Source organism: Lissotriton helveticus, chromosome 4_1 (genome assembly GCF_964261635.1).
Source record: "Lissotriton helveticus chromosome 4_1, aLisHel1.1, whole genome shotgun sequence".
NCBI lineage: Eukaryota > Metazoa > Chordata > Amphibia > Caudata > Salamandridae > Lissotriton > Lissotriton helveticus.
Window position 1 is genome coordinate 1816996699 of NC_136063.1, and position 19248 is coordinate 1817015946.

Below are 19248 nucleotides of genomic sequence, written 5' to 3' on the forward strand. Positions count from 1 at the left end.
CTGTCTGATTGCTAAATATTGCATCTGCTGGTGTCATACCACCAGCCTGGCTGGGGCGCCTCCTGTGGAATATGACCGAGCCAACATTCCTCTACCAGGCTTGGAACTCGTCCTCACTCGTCCTCACACTACTTTATGACACACACACTGAGCCCACACACTACTTTAGGCCACACACACTGCGCCCTCACACTACTTTAGGCCACACACACACTGCGCCCTCTCACTACTTTAGCCCACACACACACTGCAGCCTCAAATTACTTTAGGCCTCACACACTACGCCCACACACTCTGCACCCTCACACACCCTGCACCCTCACACATACTACACCCTCACACACACTGCACCCTCACACACTCAGTGCCACATAATTGATGTGCACGCCTGTGTGCACTGAGTAGACCTTCAAAACAATCCAAGTTCTCTACCGGAAAACTGCCAGTGAAAATTCATATACCAACTTCTAGCTCCGCTCCTAACCGTAGCAGACCTCACCTTGAACCGCTCCGCATCCCCACTGAAGCGTCGCACGTCAAACTTAGCCCCGGCTCCGAGCTTTCGGAACAGATCGAAGGCATCCATGTCGATCCCAGCATGCTCCGGGGCAGCCGCCGACCAGCCAGCATGCGAGCCACGGAAACTAAAGAAGGACTACAAGAACAGGCCAAACACTGTCTTAATTATTTGCATTTGGCACGCGACCTTCTAAATCTGCATCCTGTCAGGCAGTTCCATTTTCGGTGCGCCTTGCACCTTTTCCTGGAGTCTCCTGCGTGCATTGAAATGTACTTTATCCGTATTCTCTGAAGTTATCCAAGTTCTGGCAAGCACCATGCAGGAGTCCTGCAACACCGCCGCTGCTGCCGTGAGCAATTCACGGATTTCCGGCTATTTGCGCGTCCACAACACTGTACGCAGAACAAGAATATCTGGGGGCGCCGCCATGCTTTCAATAATCTCCAAATTCTCCACGGACCACCCTCCGGCGTTTTTCACAAAGCTGCTCCTATTTCACACTCCCCAGTCTCACGTGGTACACCCCTCCTACCAGCCTTAGTGGTACTCAACCCATACCAACCCCAGAGATCTTCTTGCCATTCCAGCTTCGCACGGGTTCTCTGTCCTGCCACTGTCCCAGTGCGTTTCTACCCTGGGAATGCCCCACCGTGCGCCGGTCACAATATCTCACACAGTTCGCACCTTGCTGTCTCGCTGTGGTGCTCTCTCTGCCCTGCAAATCTCTGGCCGTTTTCCCGCTCTATCAACTCCCAGTGGTATTTATGCTATAGCCCCCTCCTGTGGTATTTCTGCCCCCCATAGCTTTGCGGTCCCTCACTCACCCTCAACCCCTCACCCTCACTCACCCTCACCCTCACTCACCCTCAACCCCTCACTCACCCTCAACCCCTCACTCACCCTCACCCTCACTCACCCTCACCCTCACTCACCCTCAACCCCTCACCCTCACTCACCCTCACTCACCCTCACTCACCCTCACCCTCACTCACCCTCACTCACCCTCACTCACCCTCAACCCATCACCCTCACTCACCCTCACTCACCCTCACCCTCACTCACCCTCAACCCCTCACCCTCACTCACCCTCAACCCCTCACCCTCACCCTCACTCACCCTCAACCCCTCACTCACCCTCAACCCCTCACCCTCACTCACCCTCACCCTCACTCACCCTCAACCCCTCACTCACCCTCACTCACCCTCAACCCCTCACCCTCAACATCAACCCCTCACCCTCACTCACCCTCACCCTCACTCACCCTCACTCACCCTCACTCACACTCACCCTCACTCACCCTCACCCTCACCCTTACTCACCCTCACTCACCCTCACCCTCACTCTCACTCACCCTCAACCCCTCACCCTCACTCACCCTCACCCACCCTCACTCACCCTCACTCACCCTCAACCCCTCACCCTCACACAGTGGAATAGGTCTCGGAGCATTTGAGTTCGAGCTTTTAGAAATGTTTATGGTTTTTTTTTTTTTAATTCTTTAGCATTGGCTACAGGAAACAAAAATGCTAAAGATTTACAAAAAAACCCATAAACAATTCTAAAAGCACTAACTCTAATGCTGCGAGACCTATTGCATTTCCAATGCTTGTTTCATTTGGCTGTGGACTCTAGATGAGGAGATGAGTGACCAGGGAGGGCACAGCCCCGCTAAAGATGGGATTAACACAAAATAGCAGGAGGTTCGAAATTCATACCTTATTGTGTACCACTAACCTGGCCCTGGTCTGCTTGCAAATAAACGCAGTTTTCTGAGTGTCGACTTTAAATCAGACATAGAAGGAAACAGCTGTGTAACTCTACTGTAAATTACTGCCTAGTATAGTCTATGTTTTGCATTTCATCGGGATGACTCGCGACGTGGAAAGAAAGAATCTCAATTCTTGGTCGCTTTTATGATGTATAAAGTGTACATGGAGAAAAAACAATTAACACAACCCCGTATACTGCAGGGACTTGTTTACAGTGTGACAAGTGTGTCAGAAATGTAGTTTGCACCCGTATGTGCTGCCACACATTGGGGTGTGCAGGGCAGGCCTCTTCTGTGTCCCTGACCGACCCCTGACCTGCTGGAGAGGCACTGCTATCTCTTGTTGTTTAGCTGTGTTCCACTTTGAGTTGTCCTAACAGGATGGGATTTGTTATCAGAATGAAAAGAGCTCTGTTGGTGCTGTAGGGGAAGGAAAGACACTGCATCAAATTCCTGTAAACAAATGTCAACAATGACCATGCTCCTTTTATCCCTGCCACTTCCGGGTTCTTGGAGTTCACAGACAAGTGTCCCTGATCTTTGTGCCTCTCCTGCAGCATGTTCACGTGTGCACATACACACATATCATATCAGCAAGGCCTCCCTGCCAGTCTGCATGGTTTGTATACACATATAGCCGCCCATTCATAACTCACTAAATGCTCACCTTAAATTTCTTTATAGTACACACTAAGACACACCTACAAATCATGATTTTGTGCGAGGCTGATATCAAAGGTATGCACGGCGGTATCAGTAGCCTATCCTGTTGGTTTGTTTTCCTATGCATTATGGTACATGTAGTCCAGTTTTTATGATAATAAATGCAGCACCCTGAGATTACTTTAAGCCACTTATTAAAATCTGGTTGGATTGACAAATCTCGGCTAGGGGGAAGCTACTAGCGAGTACCAATAGAAGTATAAGATGTGCACAGCTAATCATTTACACCACCATGTATGTAACTACATTGAATCAATTTCAACGTTTCACATGCTCACTGTGATGCAAAATATCATTGATTATTTTACAGAACTTGCCCGTCTGGCATTTACACACATGTCATAACATGATTGCTCATGTGCTACGAAAAGGGGGGAAGCAGATTATCAGTATGGAGGGATTTAGCAGCGGGGCACCCAGCTAGCATGGGTGGGCTTTGTACCCACTTCTGTTGGTACAGGTGGAGAGTGTCAGTTGGTTCCAGGGAAAGGCTTGCATGAGGGTGTATAAGTGAGGCTGAAATGTACTGGGACCTGGCAGGGCAACAAACCCACTACTATGGACTAAGAAAAAACGATCTATATGAGGCATGAATGGCTACGTCACAATGTAAAGGGCTTATTCTACTGAACTCAAAAAATAGAGAGTTACCCCAGTTAGGCCAAAACTACACGGTCCCTTATTATACTGAAGCCATTTTTTGTATGTGCATCCTTCATAACCAATATTAGCCAGAACCATAGCCAGGAAGGTCAGAATTACTATGTTTAGGTAAATGTTTATAATGTGGTGGAAAGGATTTGGTAGCCATGTTTCAGAGTGGAGAGTCCAGCGGAGTCAGTTCAATCTACTACAACAAGGAGCATTATTATTAAACAGTGAAATGTGATGTCTGCATGGTTCAAAGTACACAGTACAATTGTCAATAAGCAACGATATATGTTAATGCACAGTACATCAATTACCACAGTTCATGTGTATAAGGTCGAATCTGGACTCTGTATATAATCAGTGAGGTACTTGAAATACTTCAGAGACATTGGACTGATCATCGATCTTTCTAAGATGAAAGTTGAGTACAACGAGGCCATCAATTGCCACTTGTCAACATATACTTTAAAAGCATCCAACCATATGTACGGCTGGCCTGATTCACAAGGATTTGCACAAATCCGTGATTCAAAAAGTGTAATCATATAGTTTCAGAGAGGGGACAAATGTATTAGACACGGTTGCACAACAGCACTGCTAATTAGTGTAGAGTAGGTGTGAGGCCACCGCATCCGGCATAATCAAAAGTCTGCACTACACCAGGTAGTGCAGGGATGAATGCCACCTTTTAACGTTTCAAACCTCAAAATGTAATCGTAGGTCTGTTGCAAGCGATTTAAAAAGATTTCAGAGTTTCTAAGTATTGATTTGTCCCACTTTTTGAAGTTCGACACTTTCATATATTGGATCTATTCATATGCCAGATGTGTGGAGCCCAAATTGAGGTTGACAGCAGCAGCATCTGTGTGGTGGGCGTGGCTGTACTATCCCTGGCATCATATTGACAGTGTTAGCATTGGGACTGTGTGAACCTGCAATGACATCACATCCTTCTGTGAAAAAGGTTTGCATTGACTTAGTGTGAGACCATCCATAGAACTCTGCTAACTCTTCTGCAAATATGCTTAAGAGAAAGTTTCTTATTTAAGCACACACATCTCTGTATGACATTGAATGTGTTTTGGAGTATTTACAAGATTTGCACAATTCCACAAATTGGACGTTTGCTTGCACTTCTGTGTAATGTAATCTGCACAGCTTTTTGACATCGAACTTTCTGCTAAACCACCACACAGAAGTATAAATAAGATGAAGCTGCGGCCTCCAAATGGACAGACAACTGTTTGATACCTAAAATCCTTTGAAACCAAGGGCATCAGATCCAGTCGGGTACATAGACAGATCTGCAGAAGGAGATGACCATTGGAGCACCAAGGAGTGGAGGGCCACTGAAGAAAGAGAGCCTGGACTTTTCCTTACCACAATTGATTTATGACATAATTAAATAGAACCGCAATCTCCTCTTTGCCACCGGCAACACTTCTAGTTGTCAAACAAAAGCAATGGTGTTTGCCTGGGCCGAAAAGTAGTATGAAGTTCTTCAAAACAGCACAAGCCCTCTCTACAGGTCCACACAAGGACAAAGCTCGGTTATGAGGCAATGATTTATATTTGGACAAGCGTGAACAAGGGATGAAACCTGAAGGCGTCATGTTGAAAGGTTTCAGAGAGAGAGTGGGATAATTTACTATCATGCATGTCTCCCTGACACTGTGCATTGACCTGAAAGCGAGGCACTGCAGGAGATGCTTTCTAGAAGTTTATGAAGTCTTGTGATCTACGGAAGTTCTTCCTCCTAACAGCAGTTTAAACAGCTAGGGGTAAAGGGAGAGAACCACGGCCCTCTGTCAGAGACAAAACACATGGATATATTATAGGATGCTCAGTCACTTGAGGTCACTTGGGGAGGCTTTAAAGCATCCTGCTTTTAGGAAGAGCAGAGCTGGGACCTCTTCACTTGTCTTCTGCATGAAAGGATTCATACTGCTGGGAGCTCATCACAACAAAGCCGCAGCCCCTTCCTACATTTTATGGCCAGTCCTTTGCACTGAGTAATATATGAGCTTTGTTTCCATCAATCACTCTTAAAATTCCAATCTAGAAAAGGCAAGGATCATTTACTAAATATGAAACTGTGGGAGGAAATAGTCAAATGTAGTTTCATGCATCAGAGACATGTAACAGCCGAACATTTTACTGATATTTATGCTGTTGTGGTCACTGCATAAGCCACAGGCTGTTTGAACACATATACATCAATAGTGATTTAGATTATCATTCCAATATGTGGTGTTAATGTATGGGGCTTAAAGAAAAAAAGGCTAAGAAAAGAGTCTCGCTCTGAATGAGGATTACTATTGTCTTCAAAAGCAAACAACACAAGATGCCAGCCGCAACATGTGTGACAATGTTTAGAAAACTATGCGGCCTCAATTGGCTGCATTTTAATTGGCTGCAACACTGGCCCAAGTGCGCATAATTGCTGCCAAAATAAGCACTCCAGAAACATAATGTCTGCTTGCCATATGTGTAACAGCACACCCAGCTCTGAATCCCCACCAGCACCATGTCAGCTCAGAACACGAGAGACTTATTCTATTAGGAAATCCACAGACAAGAGCTCTCCTTCTTTTGTGCAAATGTAGCCTGGAAAATACAGCTTCATGATCTGTACATTTGTATCCCAGATTGCAGTCTGCGTGCAGGTTACAGTTCTTGCGTGACTGGTGCTTACTTTTGTTTCGGGAAGAGGATTCTCCTTGTAGATCTTGAAGTTTTGATCCTTGGTAGCTCTTCCGCTTTACAAAACCCTCCTGGTCTAACTAAATCTCCAAAGAACATAAAGTGTATTTGTAAAGTGCACGTTCACCTGTGGGCATCTTGGCACTGAATAACAGATGTTTATTTTTGCCCAAGTCAACAGTACTCATTTTATAGATCTCAGAAGCATTAGAACCTGTGACCATGAGGTCAAACACGGGGAACATCCATTACGACGCTGTATTTTTCACCCGCTTTTTGCCTGAATTTGTGCTTGTTTTCCCCAGATCGTGTGTCGCTGTCTTTTTCCCCTGTTTTCACTTAGATTTGTGCTTGTTAATTGCCGTTTATCGTCGCGCTTTGCCCCCGCTTCCCGCCACCGCCTTGAGCCCCGCCCCTTTTCTCTTCTGTTTCCCTCCCCGCTCCCGCCTCCCAGCTGCTCCGCCCACCCGCGCACTTGGCCTTAAATGGCGACCGTGCGACACAGGTGAGTGTGACCCACTTGTGGGACACCCCCGCGCCGCACGGCCACCAGCTGCTGCGTGTGCCCCCAGTGCCTGCCTCTGTCTCAGCGCCGGCCTCGCTGCCGCCCTGAGCGATCTCCGTGGTGTTTCCCCCGTTTTTGCCTGTAATTGTGCTTGTTTTGCCTGAATTTGTGCTTGTTTTTATTTCTTCCCCAGATCGTGTGTCACTGTATTTTTCACCCGCTTTTTGCCTGAATTTGTGCTTGTTTTCCCCAGATCGTGTGTCGCTGTCTTTTTCCCCTGTTTTCACTTAGATTTGTGCTTGTTAATTGCCGTTTATCGTCGCGCTTTGCCCCCGCTTCCCGCCACCGCCTTGAGCCCCGCCCCTTTTCTCTTCTGTTTCCCTCCCCGCTCCCGCCTCCCAGCTGCTCCGCCCACCCGCGCACTTGGCCTTAAATGGCGACCGTGCGAACGCGCAGCGGTCACGCGCAGCGGGCGCGCCGATTGTGCGCCGAAGGCGCGCCAAAGGTAAGCCCGTCTGCGCCCGTCCGCGCCTGGACCGCGCCCAGGGCCAGGACCCCTGGCCCCCACCGACGGAAGCCGACCCGACGAACCTACAGCGCCGCCGACCTCATCGCACTCAACACCGGCCACATCCCAGGATGTCACCGAGCCGCCCCGAAGCACACCCACGGACCTTTCAGCTGCCACGCCTGCAAGTTCACCTGCATCCGGACCTTCCCTGCACCCGCCAAGCCGAACTCCAGCAGCACCCACCTCAAGTGTATCCTGCTCAACACCCGCTCCGTCCACAGACACGCCGTAGAACTCTGGAACCTGCTCGACACCACCGCCCCCGACGTTGCCTTCATCACCGAGACCTGGATGAACGCCTCCTCAGCCCCAGACATCGCCATCGCCATCCCAGAAGGCTACAAGATCGTCCGGAGGGACCGAGACAACCAGACCGGAGGAGGCATCGCCATCATCCACAGAGACACCATCCGCATCACTACCAACACCGATGACACCCTCACCACCGCCGAACACCTGCACTTCCAGATCCACACCAACCCGAAGACCACCCTCAGAGGCACCCTGATCTACCGACCCCCGGGACCACGCACACGATTCAGCGAGGACATCGCCGACTTCGTCAGCCCGCACGCTCTCCCCTCCGCCGACTACATCCTCCTGGGGGACCTCAACTTCCACCTGGAGAACAACAACGACCGCAACACCATCACCCTGCTCGACAACCTCGACAACCTCGGACTCAAGCAACTGGTGACCACCCCCACCCACCTCGCCGGACACACTCTCGACGCCGTCTTCTCATCCAGCAAAGACGTCACCTTCAGCCACGCAACAGGACTCCACTGGACGGACCACAGCTGCGTCCACTTCACCTTCAGAAGAACGACGATCCACCACCTCCAGCAACAGGTTGCTCGAAGAAGCTGGAACAAGATCACAGCCGACCAGCTCACCGTCTCCCTGAGCCAGCACCCTCCCGCCAACTCAGCGAACCCCAGCCAGGCCGCCGACAACCTCACGAAATGGATCAACGACTGCGCGGACGAACTCGCCCCTCTGAGAACCCCACCCAGCAGATCCTGCAGCAGAAAAACACCATGGTTCACCGACGAACTCAAGAGCTCCAAGAAGAACTGTCGAGCCCTCGAGAAAGCCTGGAGAAGGGAACCAACGACGGACAACATGACCACCCTCAAGCTCGCCACCCGGAAACACCACCAACTGATCCGCGCCACCAAGAAAAATGCATACAAGGACCGGCTGGACAACAACGCACACAACTGCAAGGAACTCTTCAACATCGTGAAAGAGCTCTCCAACCCCAGCGCCGGAAACAACGACATCACCCCATCGCAAGACCTCTGCAACTCCCTCGCGTCCTACTTCCACAACAAGATCACGGACATACACAACAGCTTCAACAACCAACCAACGCAAGCCACAACCGCAACGACGCCACCCACCACCACCCTCCGCACCTGGACCCCGATCAGCACCGAAGACACCATCCGCACCATGAACTCCATCCATTCCGGATCTCCGACTGACCCCTGCCCTCACCACATCTTCAACAAGGCCGACGCTGTCCTCGCACCCCACCTGCGGGACATCATCAACACCTCCTTCGACTCCGCCACCTTCCCTGAGAGCTGGAAGCACGCCGAACTCAGCGCTCTCCTCAAGAAACCAACAGCAAACCCCACCGACCTCAAGAACTACCGTCCCATCTCGCTCCTCCCGTTCCCGGCCAAAGTAATCGAGAAGACCGTCAACAAACAGCTGGCCGCCTTCCTCGAGACGAATGGATCCCTCGACCCCTCACAGTCCGGCTTCCGAGCGAACCACAGCACCGAGACCGCCCTCATCGCCGCCACCGACGACCTTCGAACCCTGATGGACAACGGAGAAACAGCGGCCCTCATCCTCCTGGACCTCTCCGCGGCTTTCGACACGGTCTGCCACCGCACCCTAGTACAGCGCCTCAGCAACATCGGAATCCAGGAGAAGGCACTGGAATGGATCACCTCCTTCCTCGACGGAAGAACACAAAGAGTCCGCCTACCACCGTACAAGTCAGAGGCCACCAAAGTCATCTGCGGCGTCCCTCAAGGATCCTCACTGAGCCCCACCCTCTTCAACGTCTACATGAGCCCCCTCGCGACCATCGCACGCCAACACAACCTCAACATCATCTCCTACGCTGACGACACCCAGCTGATCCTCTCCCTGACCAACGACCCCGACACCGCCAGAGCCAACCTGCACGAAGGGATGAGAGACGTAGCCGAATGGATGACGACCAGCCGCCTGAAACTGAACTCAGACAAGACGGAGGTCCTCATCCTGGGCTCCACGCCCTCCGCCTGGGACGACTCCTGGTGGCCCCCCGCCCTGGGCACCGCACCCAAACCGACGGACCATGCACGCAACCTGGGCTTCATCCTGGACTCCTCCCTCTCCATGACCAGACAAGTCAACGCCGTCTCCTCGTCATGCTTCAACATCCTGCGCATGCTACGTAAGATCTTCCGGTGGATCCCCACCGAGACGAGGAAGACGGTCACCCAAGCCCTCGTCACCAGCCGACTGGACTACGGCAACGCCCTCTACGCCGGAACCACCGCCAAACTCCAGAAGAGACTCCAGCGGATCCAGAACGCCTCGGCGAGACTCATCCTCGACATCCCCCGACGCAGCCACATCTCCGGACACCTGAGAGATCTGCACTGGCTCCCGGTCAACAAGAGAATCACCTTCCGGCTCCTCACCCACGCGCACAAAGCCCTACACGACCAAGGCCCGAGCTACCTCAACAACCGGATCAACTTCTACACTCCCAAGCGCCTCCTCAGATCAACCAACCACGCCCTCGCCGCCGTCCCCCGCATCCGAAGAGCGACAACAGGAGGAAGATCATTCTCCTACCTGGCCGCCAAGACCTGGAACTCACTTCCAACCAATCTGCGCCTGACCCAAGACCACCTCTCCTTCAGGAAGAAGCTCAAGACCTGGCTGTTCGAGCAGTAGCGGCACCCCCCCCCTCCCAGCGCCTTGAGACCTTACGGGTGAGTAGTGCGCTCTACAAATGACCTGATTGATTGATTGTTTACACCGCACTACCATTACAACGATGGCTTTACAACACAAGTCGTTACCACGACTTGCGCTGGAGGGCGCTCTAGGCTAAGGAATAGTAGATTTACTATTCCAACACCTTCCCTACTGTACGTAGGCTGGTGTTGGAATAGTAAATCTTACTATTCCTAAGTCCAGCACCCTACAGCGCAAGTCGTGGTAACGGCTTGCGTTGTAAAACCAGCGTTGTAATAGTAGTGCGGTGTAAACACCGCGTTGTATTGACATACAACCGTCAAACACAGGCCCCTACAGTGGACTCATTAGTCCACTAAGCGCCAGACCTGGCACACTTTGCAGTTTCACATTCACAAACAGAGTGGTATTGGTACCCAGAGTGGCATTGGTACACAGAGTGGCATTGGTACCAGTTGTATGTTAGGCTGGAAGCATGACAGCATGGTGCAGCACTGAAATATGTCCAATGGAGGGTAGTTTTGGAGGATTATCGGTGAGTCATGTTTGGGCCACCTCAGTCCCAACAGCACAGGAAGAAGAGTGAGGAGCCCCCTGACTTAGGATTGGTGGAAGAAGTGAGTTGTGAACCTGATGGGTCAGCTGGGAAACAGTTATCTCGTGGATGTTTGTTTGGAAAGTGTATGAAAGTAGAAACCCTTGAGTTACAAGTGATGTCCTTTTCCAGGAATGTTTTCATAGATGTTGGAGAATTCAATTAGAAGATTGTTTTGTAAATTGTAGTGCAGTATAGCATCATCCGTGAGGAGGTAGCCTTGATTTGTGGACAGCCCTGTCAGAGACGCAACCAAATAGAATCATTTGTAATATAGCGCTTCAACGATAAATCTCAAGGGCGGGGCAGTTGTGAGGCGAGCTATGGTGATTGCAAAGCAGTGAATATGGTGACCACTTGCAAACTATTGAACTGTTTTGAGAGCCCAAGGAATAGGACAGCCATATCGAAAAGAGATTGTGTAGGATACAATAACTGTGACTTGATGGAAACTCTTTAGAACGTAATGGTTATCTCTGGATAGTGGAATTGATAATGGTTGTTGTTTATTTGTTGTGGAGAAGAGGGTGGATGGGAGGTGCTGTTGCAAGATCTTTCGTATGTTGCATATTGTTAAGACAGGGGCTTAACGACCCTTAAACCACAGATCATAACAGTAAAGGGTCACTGAAACAGCTCCACCCTACACCAGTGTTACCTGTTGATATAGAACCAGTCCTGGTTCAACCATTCAGAGGTTTTCAGGAACGTGAGGAGCAGAACAGCCCTGGTAGGCAGAGAGAGTGAAGAAATCTGAACAGTTGTCAAACACTCACAGTTAATTACAAAGTGATTTCAAAACCTCCCCCACGCATTTTGCACTGGTCGTCATGGCTTCTGACGCAGACATTGGAGGGTTCAGGGAATGTGCCAGTGAAAGCCGGTAATCCTCAAAACAAAGAGTTAATCAATACCAAGCCAGGGTTAACTTTCTTCCTTATGAGATGATGCATGGACTGGTGATTGGTCCCCAACTAAACTGTCTTTATTCTTCACTGGGTATGATCTAGTCAAATCCTTGCCCATAGATTTCCAAAGGGACAAATGAGTTTGAAGAAACCAGAGGAATATGAGAAATGACGTAATAGGGGTATGCTTTAAAGAGGCTATTAACCACTTGGATGCTAAGCTACTTGCAGTGCTTCCATGTAATTTCCATTGAAATCAAATGAAACTCCATGACGAGCTGGGCTCGTCATGAGCGTCGAAGCAGCACTTACATTGATACAATGAAGTAAAACACACCACACAGCATACCTAGGAATACAAATGAGAGTATTACAGATGGAAAGCCTCAATCTAGTTGCACAGCCAAGAACTGTTAGTGTTTCTTACACCTGGCATGTCCCTCCCAGAAAATGAATGGCCCTGGCCTGAATCCCATATTTGTGCAAAATGTAGCAATGTGTCAAATGGCATCTGTGGAGCCCAAACCTGGCTGGAGAGCAGTGAACAGAGAGCTGAAAGGGGATATAGCAATGAAAAATGATTCCCATTTGTTTATGAGGCAGAATATTTGGCAGGTGGATTATTCCTATGAAGGAAAAGGCCGGGAGGCCTGTCTACTAGGGTCGCTCTCACTTGCCAAACCCCCTTTTTACCATCTAACCCTGCACCACACAAAATATGATGTGCACGCGGCTGTTCCACTGTACATAGATCTATCTGTTGGCATGAATATCCACAGGTCCCGATTCCGTTATTCAAGGTCTCATTATTGATTCATGAAGATTACTTGTTTGTGCACCAATGCTTTTATTGCTAGGGCAAAAAGTCTGTGTAATAGTCCCATGTTGCCTACACTTCACAAGTTTGATCAGTTAGTTGGAGATCAAAGACAGACGTTATATTTTCCTACATATCCTATCGACATCAATAACACACTTTCTTAATTATTAATTAGGTTCATGGTTGGAGAAGGTATTTCAAGGATAGGTTTTGGGCTGTATTGAACTTTTGGAGACCTGTCTCAGTTGACAATGTGGGATTTCTTAGTAAAGAAGGAGTTTGTTTGCTGCCATCAAGAACAGCTGCTCAGCAGACACCAATGTAAGTAAAAAGTCAATCAACTGTCCCCTTTATGTGCCACAGGATCATTGTGCAATCGAGCCTGGGGTTCTAGGGTTGGCTTTGAGATCATTGCCCTGAAATGTTGTGAGACATCCCCAACAAGGGAGTCTGCGATACTCAAACAATAAGTCCGGTACAGCAAAGAATTTAAGAACAGAATTGAAACTAGAGCTTTCTACCCAATGAGGACCGAAATTCTCATTAACATTTTATGCATGTGTATGATTTCATAGAGTTCAAAGCTGCGTGGAGGCCAATAGAGCAGCTGGCATTGAGGAGGGTTTAAGATGATTTGAGATTGTTTACATTAGGTGAACTGTATGAACAGAGGGTGAAGTCTGCTGTAAAGAAGACAGATTGCCTAGACAGACACATTAATCAAGAGCAGTGCACTAAATTGTTATCACACCTTCTTTGATTATAGCTCAAAAGGAAGGGGCGGGGCAACAAACTCTACTCTGAAGCAGGGCAGTGGCGGCATGAGGGTAGGCAGGAGCTCCCCTCATGCCCACTGAATGGCACGGCCCTGCCCCTCTCCCGCCTGAGCACCTGCAGCGGTCTGGCTCCACTGCAGTCATTTGGCTTCAAGGCACACACGCTCTGCCTTTCATCCCCCATCTGCGTGAGAGGTGTCTATAGATTATCACACAGGAATCACAGAGCCCGGATTCTATGGAGCCTTCTTTACATTGCTTTGCAAAAGTCTGCTTTTCATTAACCCTTTCAACCCTGGGTGAACACTCTCTTAGCTTTTGTTTGACACATTTGTACCGTGGACATGCAGACGCTTCAGGATGCCTCTTTGGAAGCAGCTTGGCCATTTGGGCACCTTATTTTTTGTGCTTGTGTTGTTCTTTCTAAAGCTGCAAATAATGGCTCGGCTTTGACTGAAAACTTGCATTAAAGGCTAAAAATATCTGTAAAGTGTCACCTTGCCATGCCAGCCTATATCAAGCAAGGTTCAAAGAACCAGAGCTTTTTATTGCCCTAACACATGTATGTTATTGATAATCTGGGATGTTTAAACCTTGCTTCATCAATATAAGACGAACAGGCTTACCTGAACCAGGACAACATGCAAATAAAGGTGGGAAGCGAACTTTCCACAGACATCACAAACTCCCAACCCCTTCATACATCACAAATATCGCTCAACGTGTTGGCATCTCATAGGATTCAGTTAGCAAGCGCACTGTGTATTTTCTCTGTTCAAATTGATGCGTTCTAAAGATGTTAGACCATCCTGGACAGATGAGTGATGACATGAAATGCATCTTTTGCACTGCAAGTCTTGTATTCGAGTGATAATGTCCTAGTGCAACCAGTGGCTTCCCAGTGGTACATCTTCCAAATATCCACCCCCTGAGTCCTTCTACCATATTCTTTTCTAGTAACTGCAGAAACCCAAAGTGTTTCATAGAAGCCGACGCTGGAACTACTGAATGCAGCGTTGCCAAATACTAAGTCTACTTAGTTTTCATTCCACCTCAAGCATCTTTCTTCCACCACCTTACACTTTCTGTTTATTTATCTCACATTTGCAAATTCTTTGTCAGAACCGATGCCACCCTTTATCACTCTTTTTCCTTTCTCCCTTGTTTGTCTTCTTTCTCCATTTGCTGCTGCTCTCATACTCTGGGCCAAAGTCCCAGTTCTGATGCGCAACATGTAGAACCACCTGCTCAAATCAAGCACAGCTCTCAGCTCTGTATCTCTTACGCTAGCATGGCAGATGTGAAACTAGCAAACTCACATGGAGATGGGTCATTTTTAAGGATGTACGTCGTTACAAAGTATGCTTTTACAACGCATGCCTTTACGACGCAAGTTTTACAACGCAAGTCGTTACAACGACTGGCGTTGGGGGCGCTGGATAGTGAATAGTTTAATTTACTATTCCAACTCCAGTCCCCGTGGATAGTAGGGAAGGTGTTGGATTGTAAATTAAAACTATTCCCTATCCTGGAGCGCCCCCCAGCGCAAGTTATTGTAAAAGTTGCGTTGTAATGGTTGCGTCGTAAAGGTACTTTGTTGTAAAAGTTGCGTTGTAAACGCTGTTCCCCCATTTTTAAGCATAGTGTATTCGTCATATAATTGGGATGTGCAGGGAATGTTTGCTTAGTCTACGCTTTTAGATTTGTGTGGAAACATTCCTTAGCATAGTTGTGTGACATGATATCAACAAAATCCTGTATTGCTGCATGGTTGGGTACTGTTCCAATGGAGGGGGTGGAAGTTGGGGCGTGTGGTGATGAACAAGTAGGCAGCTTGAGCTATTTCCATAGGGATGCGTTGAAGAAGATGTGTGTTTGCAGGCTGTTCTGGACTGCAGGTGTTGTGATGTGCGCTCCTATGTTCTGGGATTTAGTGTATTGCTAGGGTGAACGATTTACAGCGGGCTGAGGTTTTAATTTCAGGGTTGTCGGTGTTTCACGTGGTGAGGACCTGAATGGATGAGTTGAGAGGTATCTTGTGCAGATTTGTAAGTATTTGCTGAATATGCTTTTGAAGATTAGCCCTATAGTCTTGCATTTTGTGCTTTCCTTGATGGATTCAGTGGCAGCTTTTAGCGCTATGGACTCAAAAAGAACACACTGATAGGATTGTAGGTATTCCAGTTACATGGATGTGTTCGGGCCTCTGACTACACCATGGTTTGGTGGTTTTTCTGAACACTGGCTGGGGGACCAAGAGCTATTGACTGCTGGCTCAGCTCCAACTGCTGTGGGAGTAATACAATGACATTGATTTAGGACAAATAAATCACACATAGTGATTGTTGAAAGGAACGTTTGCTCTTTATAAGTGTCTCTGTTTAATGCATATGGGGAGCTGTCTCTCCATATGGGCCCAACACTGCACGAATCGGGCATGTCTTTGTATGTTGGGCCTGCGGACTGCTCTATGTTGCATGCACATTGGAAACGCATGGAGACATGGGGCTCATGCAAGTGGAGTTCAACTTGTGTGTCACAAAGACAAGAGAGGCAGAACCTAATGTGCCCCCACTTACCCAAGACCTGGGTCTGTTGCACATGACAAACTGCCTCCTTCAGGCAGCTGCCTGTTGTATGTAGCCCTGTGGCAGGTCGGGTACCCCTGGCTGGAGCTCCTGAGCTCGAACCTGCCTGCACGCCTGCCCTGCTGCTGCCTGCACCCTGCCTCTCTGCGGGCAGGTGGGCGTAGCTTCCACCCTGCTAGAAACTGGAGGCCCCATGCGTTCCTGCGAGGCATCTTTATACGAGCCTTGCGCGGCATTGAAAGCTAATGTACCGCTGTATAATTTATGTTGGCCCAGTAAAAGGCATTGCACGCACAGCGCATGGAACTCCTTCTGAGGAACACGCAGATATATAAACCGGGGGCATCGCAGTGTGCTGCTCTTTAATGGGGACTGCCCAGAAACACTGCCCTCTTACTTCCACCGCTTTCATTCTGTCGCGCTGATACTTTAAGAGAATGAATAGTAATACAAAATGCAGCTCGTTGCACCGCATGACAAACACTTGACAAGCATTCCCACTTCCTGTCAGCACTGCATGGCGAAGCCCACGTGCACAACATGCATACGACTGAGATGCAATAACCACTAAAGGCTGGGCTGGTGCGTTATCTGCCTGCCTGCCTGCCTGCCTGTCTGTCTGTCTGTCTGTGCAACCTCTACTCACGCCTCATTCTCCTCTTACTCACGCCTCACTCTCCTCTTTACTCACGCCTCACTCTCCTCTTTCTCCCTCCTTGTGTACATATCTTGTAAGGCCACTTCGCTCCCCCTCACCTTTTCCCTTTTCTACAGCTTCTCCTTGTCTCTGCGCCCTGTCCCTTCGCCCTCCCTGTCTCGTCAGCTCCGTTGAAACACGGCCTTCCGCTGCCCTCGACCTTCGAGGAGGCAGGCTGGCACGAGAGTGGCATGCCGAATGCCAGACAGAAAATAAAGCGGCTCGATCACGCCCTGCCCCTTCCCTTGGCAGGCGGCTCTTGGAAACAGGTTCGGGCGAGAGGGACCTGGCAACAGAGCTGAGACGGAGCCCATTCGCGGGCGAGGTGGCGAGCCTCGCAGGATGTCAGGATGCTCGGAGCCTCGTTAGCAAAGAGCTCTTCCTCCCCGGGGGCCGCCTTAGGCGGATCTTCAGACCGCAGCCAACAGGGGGGTGAGCCTGTGGAATAATGGCGTCACCGCCAGGTGACTCCAGGTGGACACAACCTCTGTGGCGCGCCCCTCCCCCAAAGCCCTCACTCCACATCTATTTGAATGAATGTGGGGAGGATGTTTTGTTAAACACGACTGTCTGTTCTGTGCCGGTTACATGCAGGCACCCGCACCCCGCGAGACCCCAGCTTTCCAGGTGTGCGAAGGAAGGGGGTGAGGCCACCATGTTACAGAAGCAGGTAACGTCCAAGGGTGCCATCCCAACCCCTCTGTGTTCGGCTCCGGCCTTTGAAGCACAGCAGCAGGCAGGGGTCGGAGATAAGTCTTCAGCAACAAGTGCGCACATGCCAAAGCCATGCAGACAGATGGAACACACGCCAGAACCAGTGTGTGCTCAGCTATGCACACACGTGGGGATGCCACAGAGCAGGCAGCTACGGTACGGCCCCTCGGCTGGTGACAACACTCCGTGCAGCCTGCACAGACCTGCGCCCAGGGTTATTTTTAATATTCAGCGAAAAGCTAACTAAGGGCGCCACATTAACACCTTCACTCATTCCCTAAGGCTCAGTATCATTTGATGCAAACTACTCCCATCAGGGCTCACTAGCGTGACTGCACAGTGCACACACACTCTCAGCACTGAAAGCAGCTGGAAGGCAACCGTTCAATAACTCCGTACTTCTGCACTCTTCCATTTCTGGGAACATGTAAAGCTTGCAACCACTGCCCTTTTACTGAGAAACCCAGTCCCCATCACAGTCCCTCCAGGGAGGAGGGGAGGTTGAGGTTTTGAACTATGTACTAGTAAAAACCATGTGGCATGCACTCTAATCTCTTTTTTCCTACTCGACTTACTTGTGTGATCTTAGACAACGTATATTGTTAACAACTGCCATACTTTTTTTTATCCGAAAAATAAATATTTTCTTCCAAACACAATAAAATATCGCCATGATAATACAATGCCGGAAATTCGCATTTTCCCTTGATTGTGGGCTACTATAAATGCGTCCAGGGCAAAGAGTGTAGGTACAGCCAAGCAAACCAAAGCATACGAGCATACCAGTCAGAAGTGAACACTGCTAACCTACGGTGTTACATATTTATATTTAAAATGCAATTATGCTCCTGCCCGAGACATGTTCCTAACTTGTCATAATTGATAGAGCCATCCTTGATGTACCATCGTATATTAAGCACTAAGTATCGCTCGCCTATCAAGTACAATTCTTTACATTTAAAATAGAAACACGCGCAGACAAAGCTGCAAACTTCAAAAACACACGTGCAGTTTTTCAAACTCCGACAGAAAACGTAATGTCAAAGTGCACAAACTTGACTGGCCATTCAACCCTGGCTATTAATCATTAGCCCTGGGAATAATAACCCCTAGGCGAGCAATTAAAGTAAGCCCCCCTCCGCGAGGCCATCAGCCTCGCGGGACGCCACCCTGGCCCTCACGCTTACGCCAGGCTGTGCACCAATGGCAGACTCACCTCCGCTGACCGACGTCAAGGTGAGGAAGAGCAGGAGCAGCGCCAAGGTCCACACGCTGAGATTCATGTCTGGTGCCCCTGGGCTGGGAGGGAGCCTGGCAGCGGCAGAAGAGAGCGGCGCTCTGTGTGAGCAGAATCCACGCTGCAGCCTCTCAGTCTGGAGAAGGAAGGCGGGCTCCGGCGGTGGGGGCTCTGCTGTGCCAGGCTGAGCTGCGCTGAATGCTCTCACTCACTATGGGGGCTGCGTTTTGTATTGTAGCCGGCTGCTTTGGATGAGAGCCCAGTTGGTCATGTGGTCAGTGGAGCGGTGGCACCGGGGACCTCCCCCACCCCCTCTCTCCCCCGTAGCGCCCGCACCATGAATTGAACGGGCGAATGGGGGAGTTAGTGCAACAAAAGCATTTGGCTTTGACAAACACTCACATTACAATGCAGCTTGGATCCACGCCAGAGGGTTTCCAGCTACTTGGGTCCCTGCACAGGAAACTTATTTTGAGA

At 49.5% G+C, this 19248-nt stretch overlaps 1 protein-coding gene across 1 annotated transcript in view; it reads right to left on the reverse strand.

Annotated features, from left to right (window-relative positions):
• The window catches only part of APLN (apelin), a 48012-nt gene extending 29043 nt beyond the window's left edge, over positions 1-18969 (reverse strand). The window contains exon 1 of the mRNA XM_078688438.1: positions 18751-18969. Within this exon, the coding sequence (XP_078544564.1) occupies positions 18751-18817 (67 nt within the window). The 5' untranslated portion in view covers positions 18818-18969. The remainder of the gene's footprint in view (positions 1-18750) is intronic.
• Between the last annotated feature and the right edge of the window lie 279 nt (positions 18970-19248).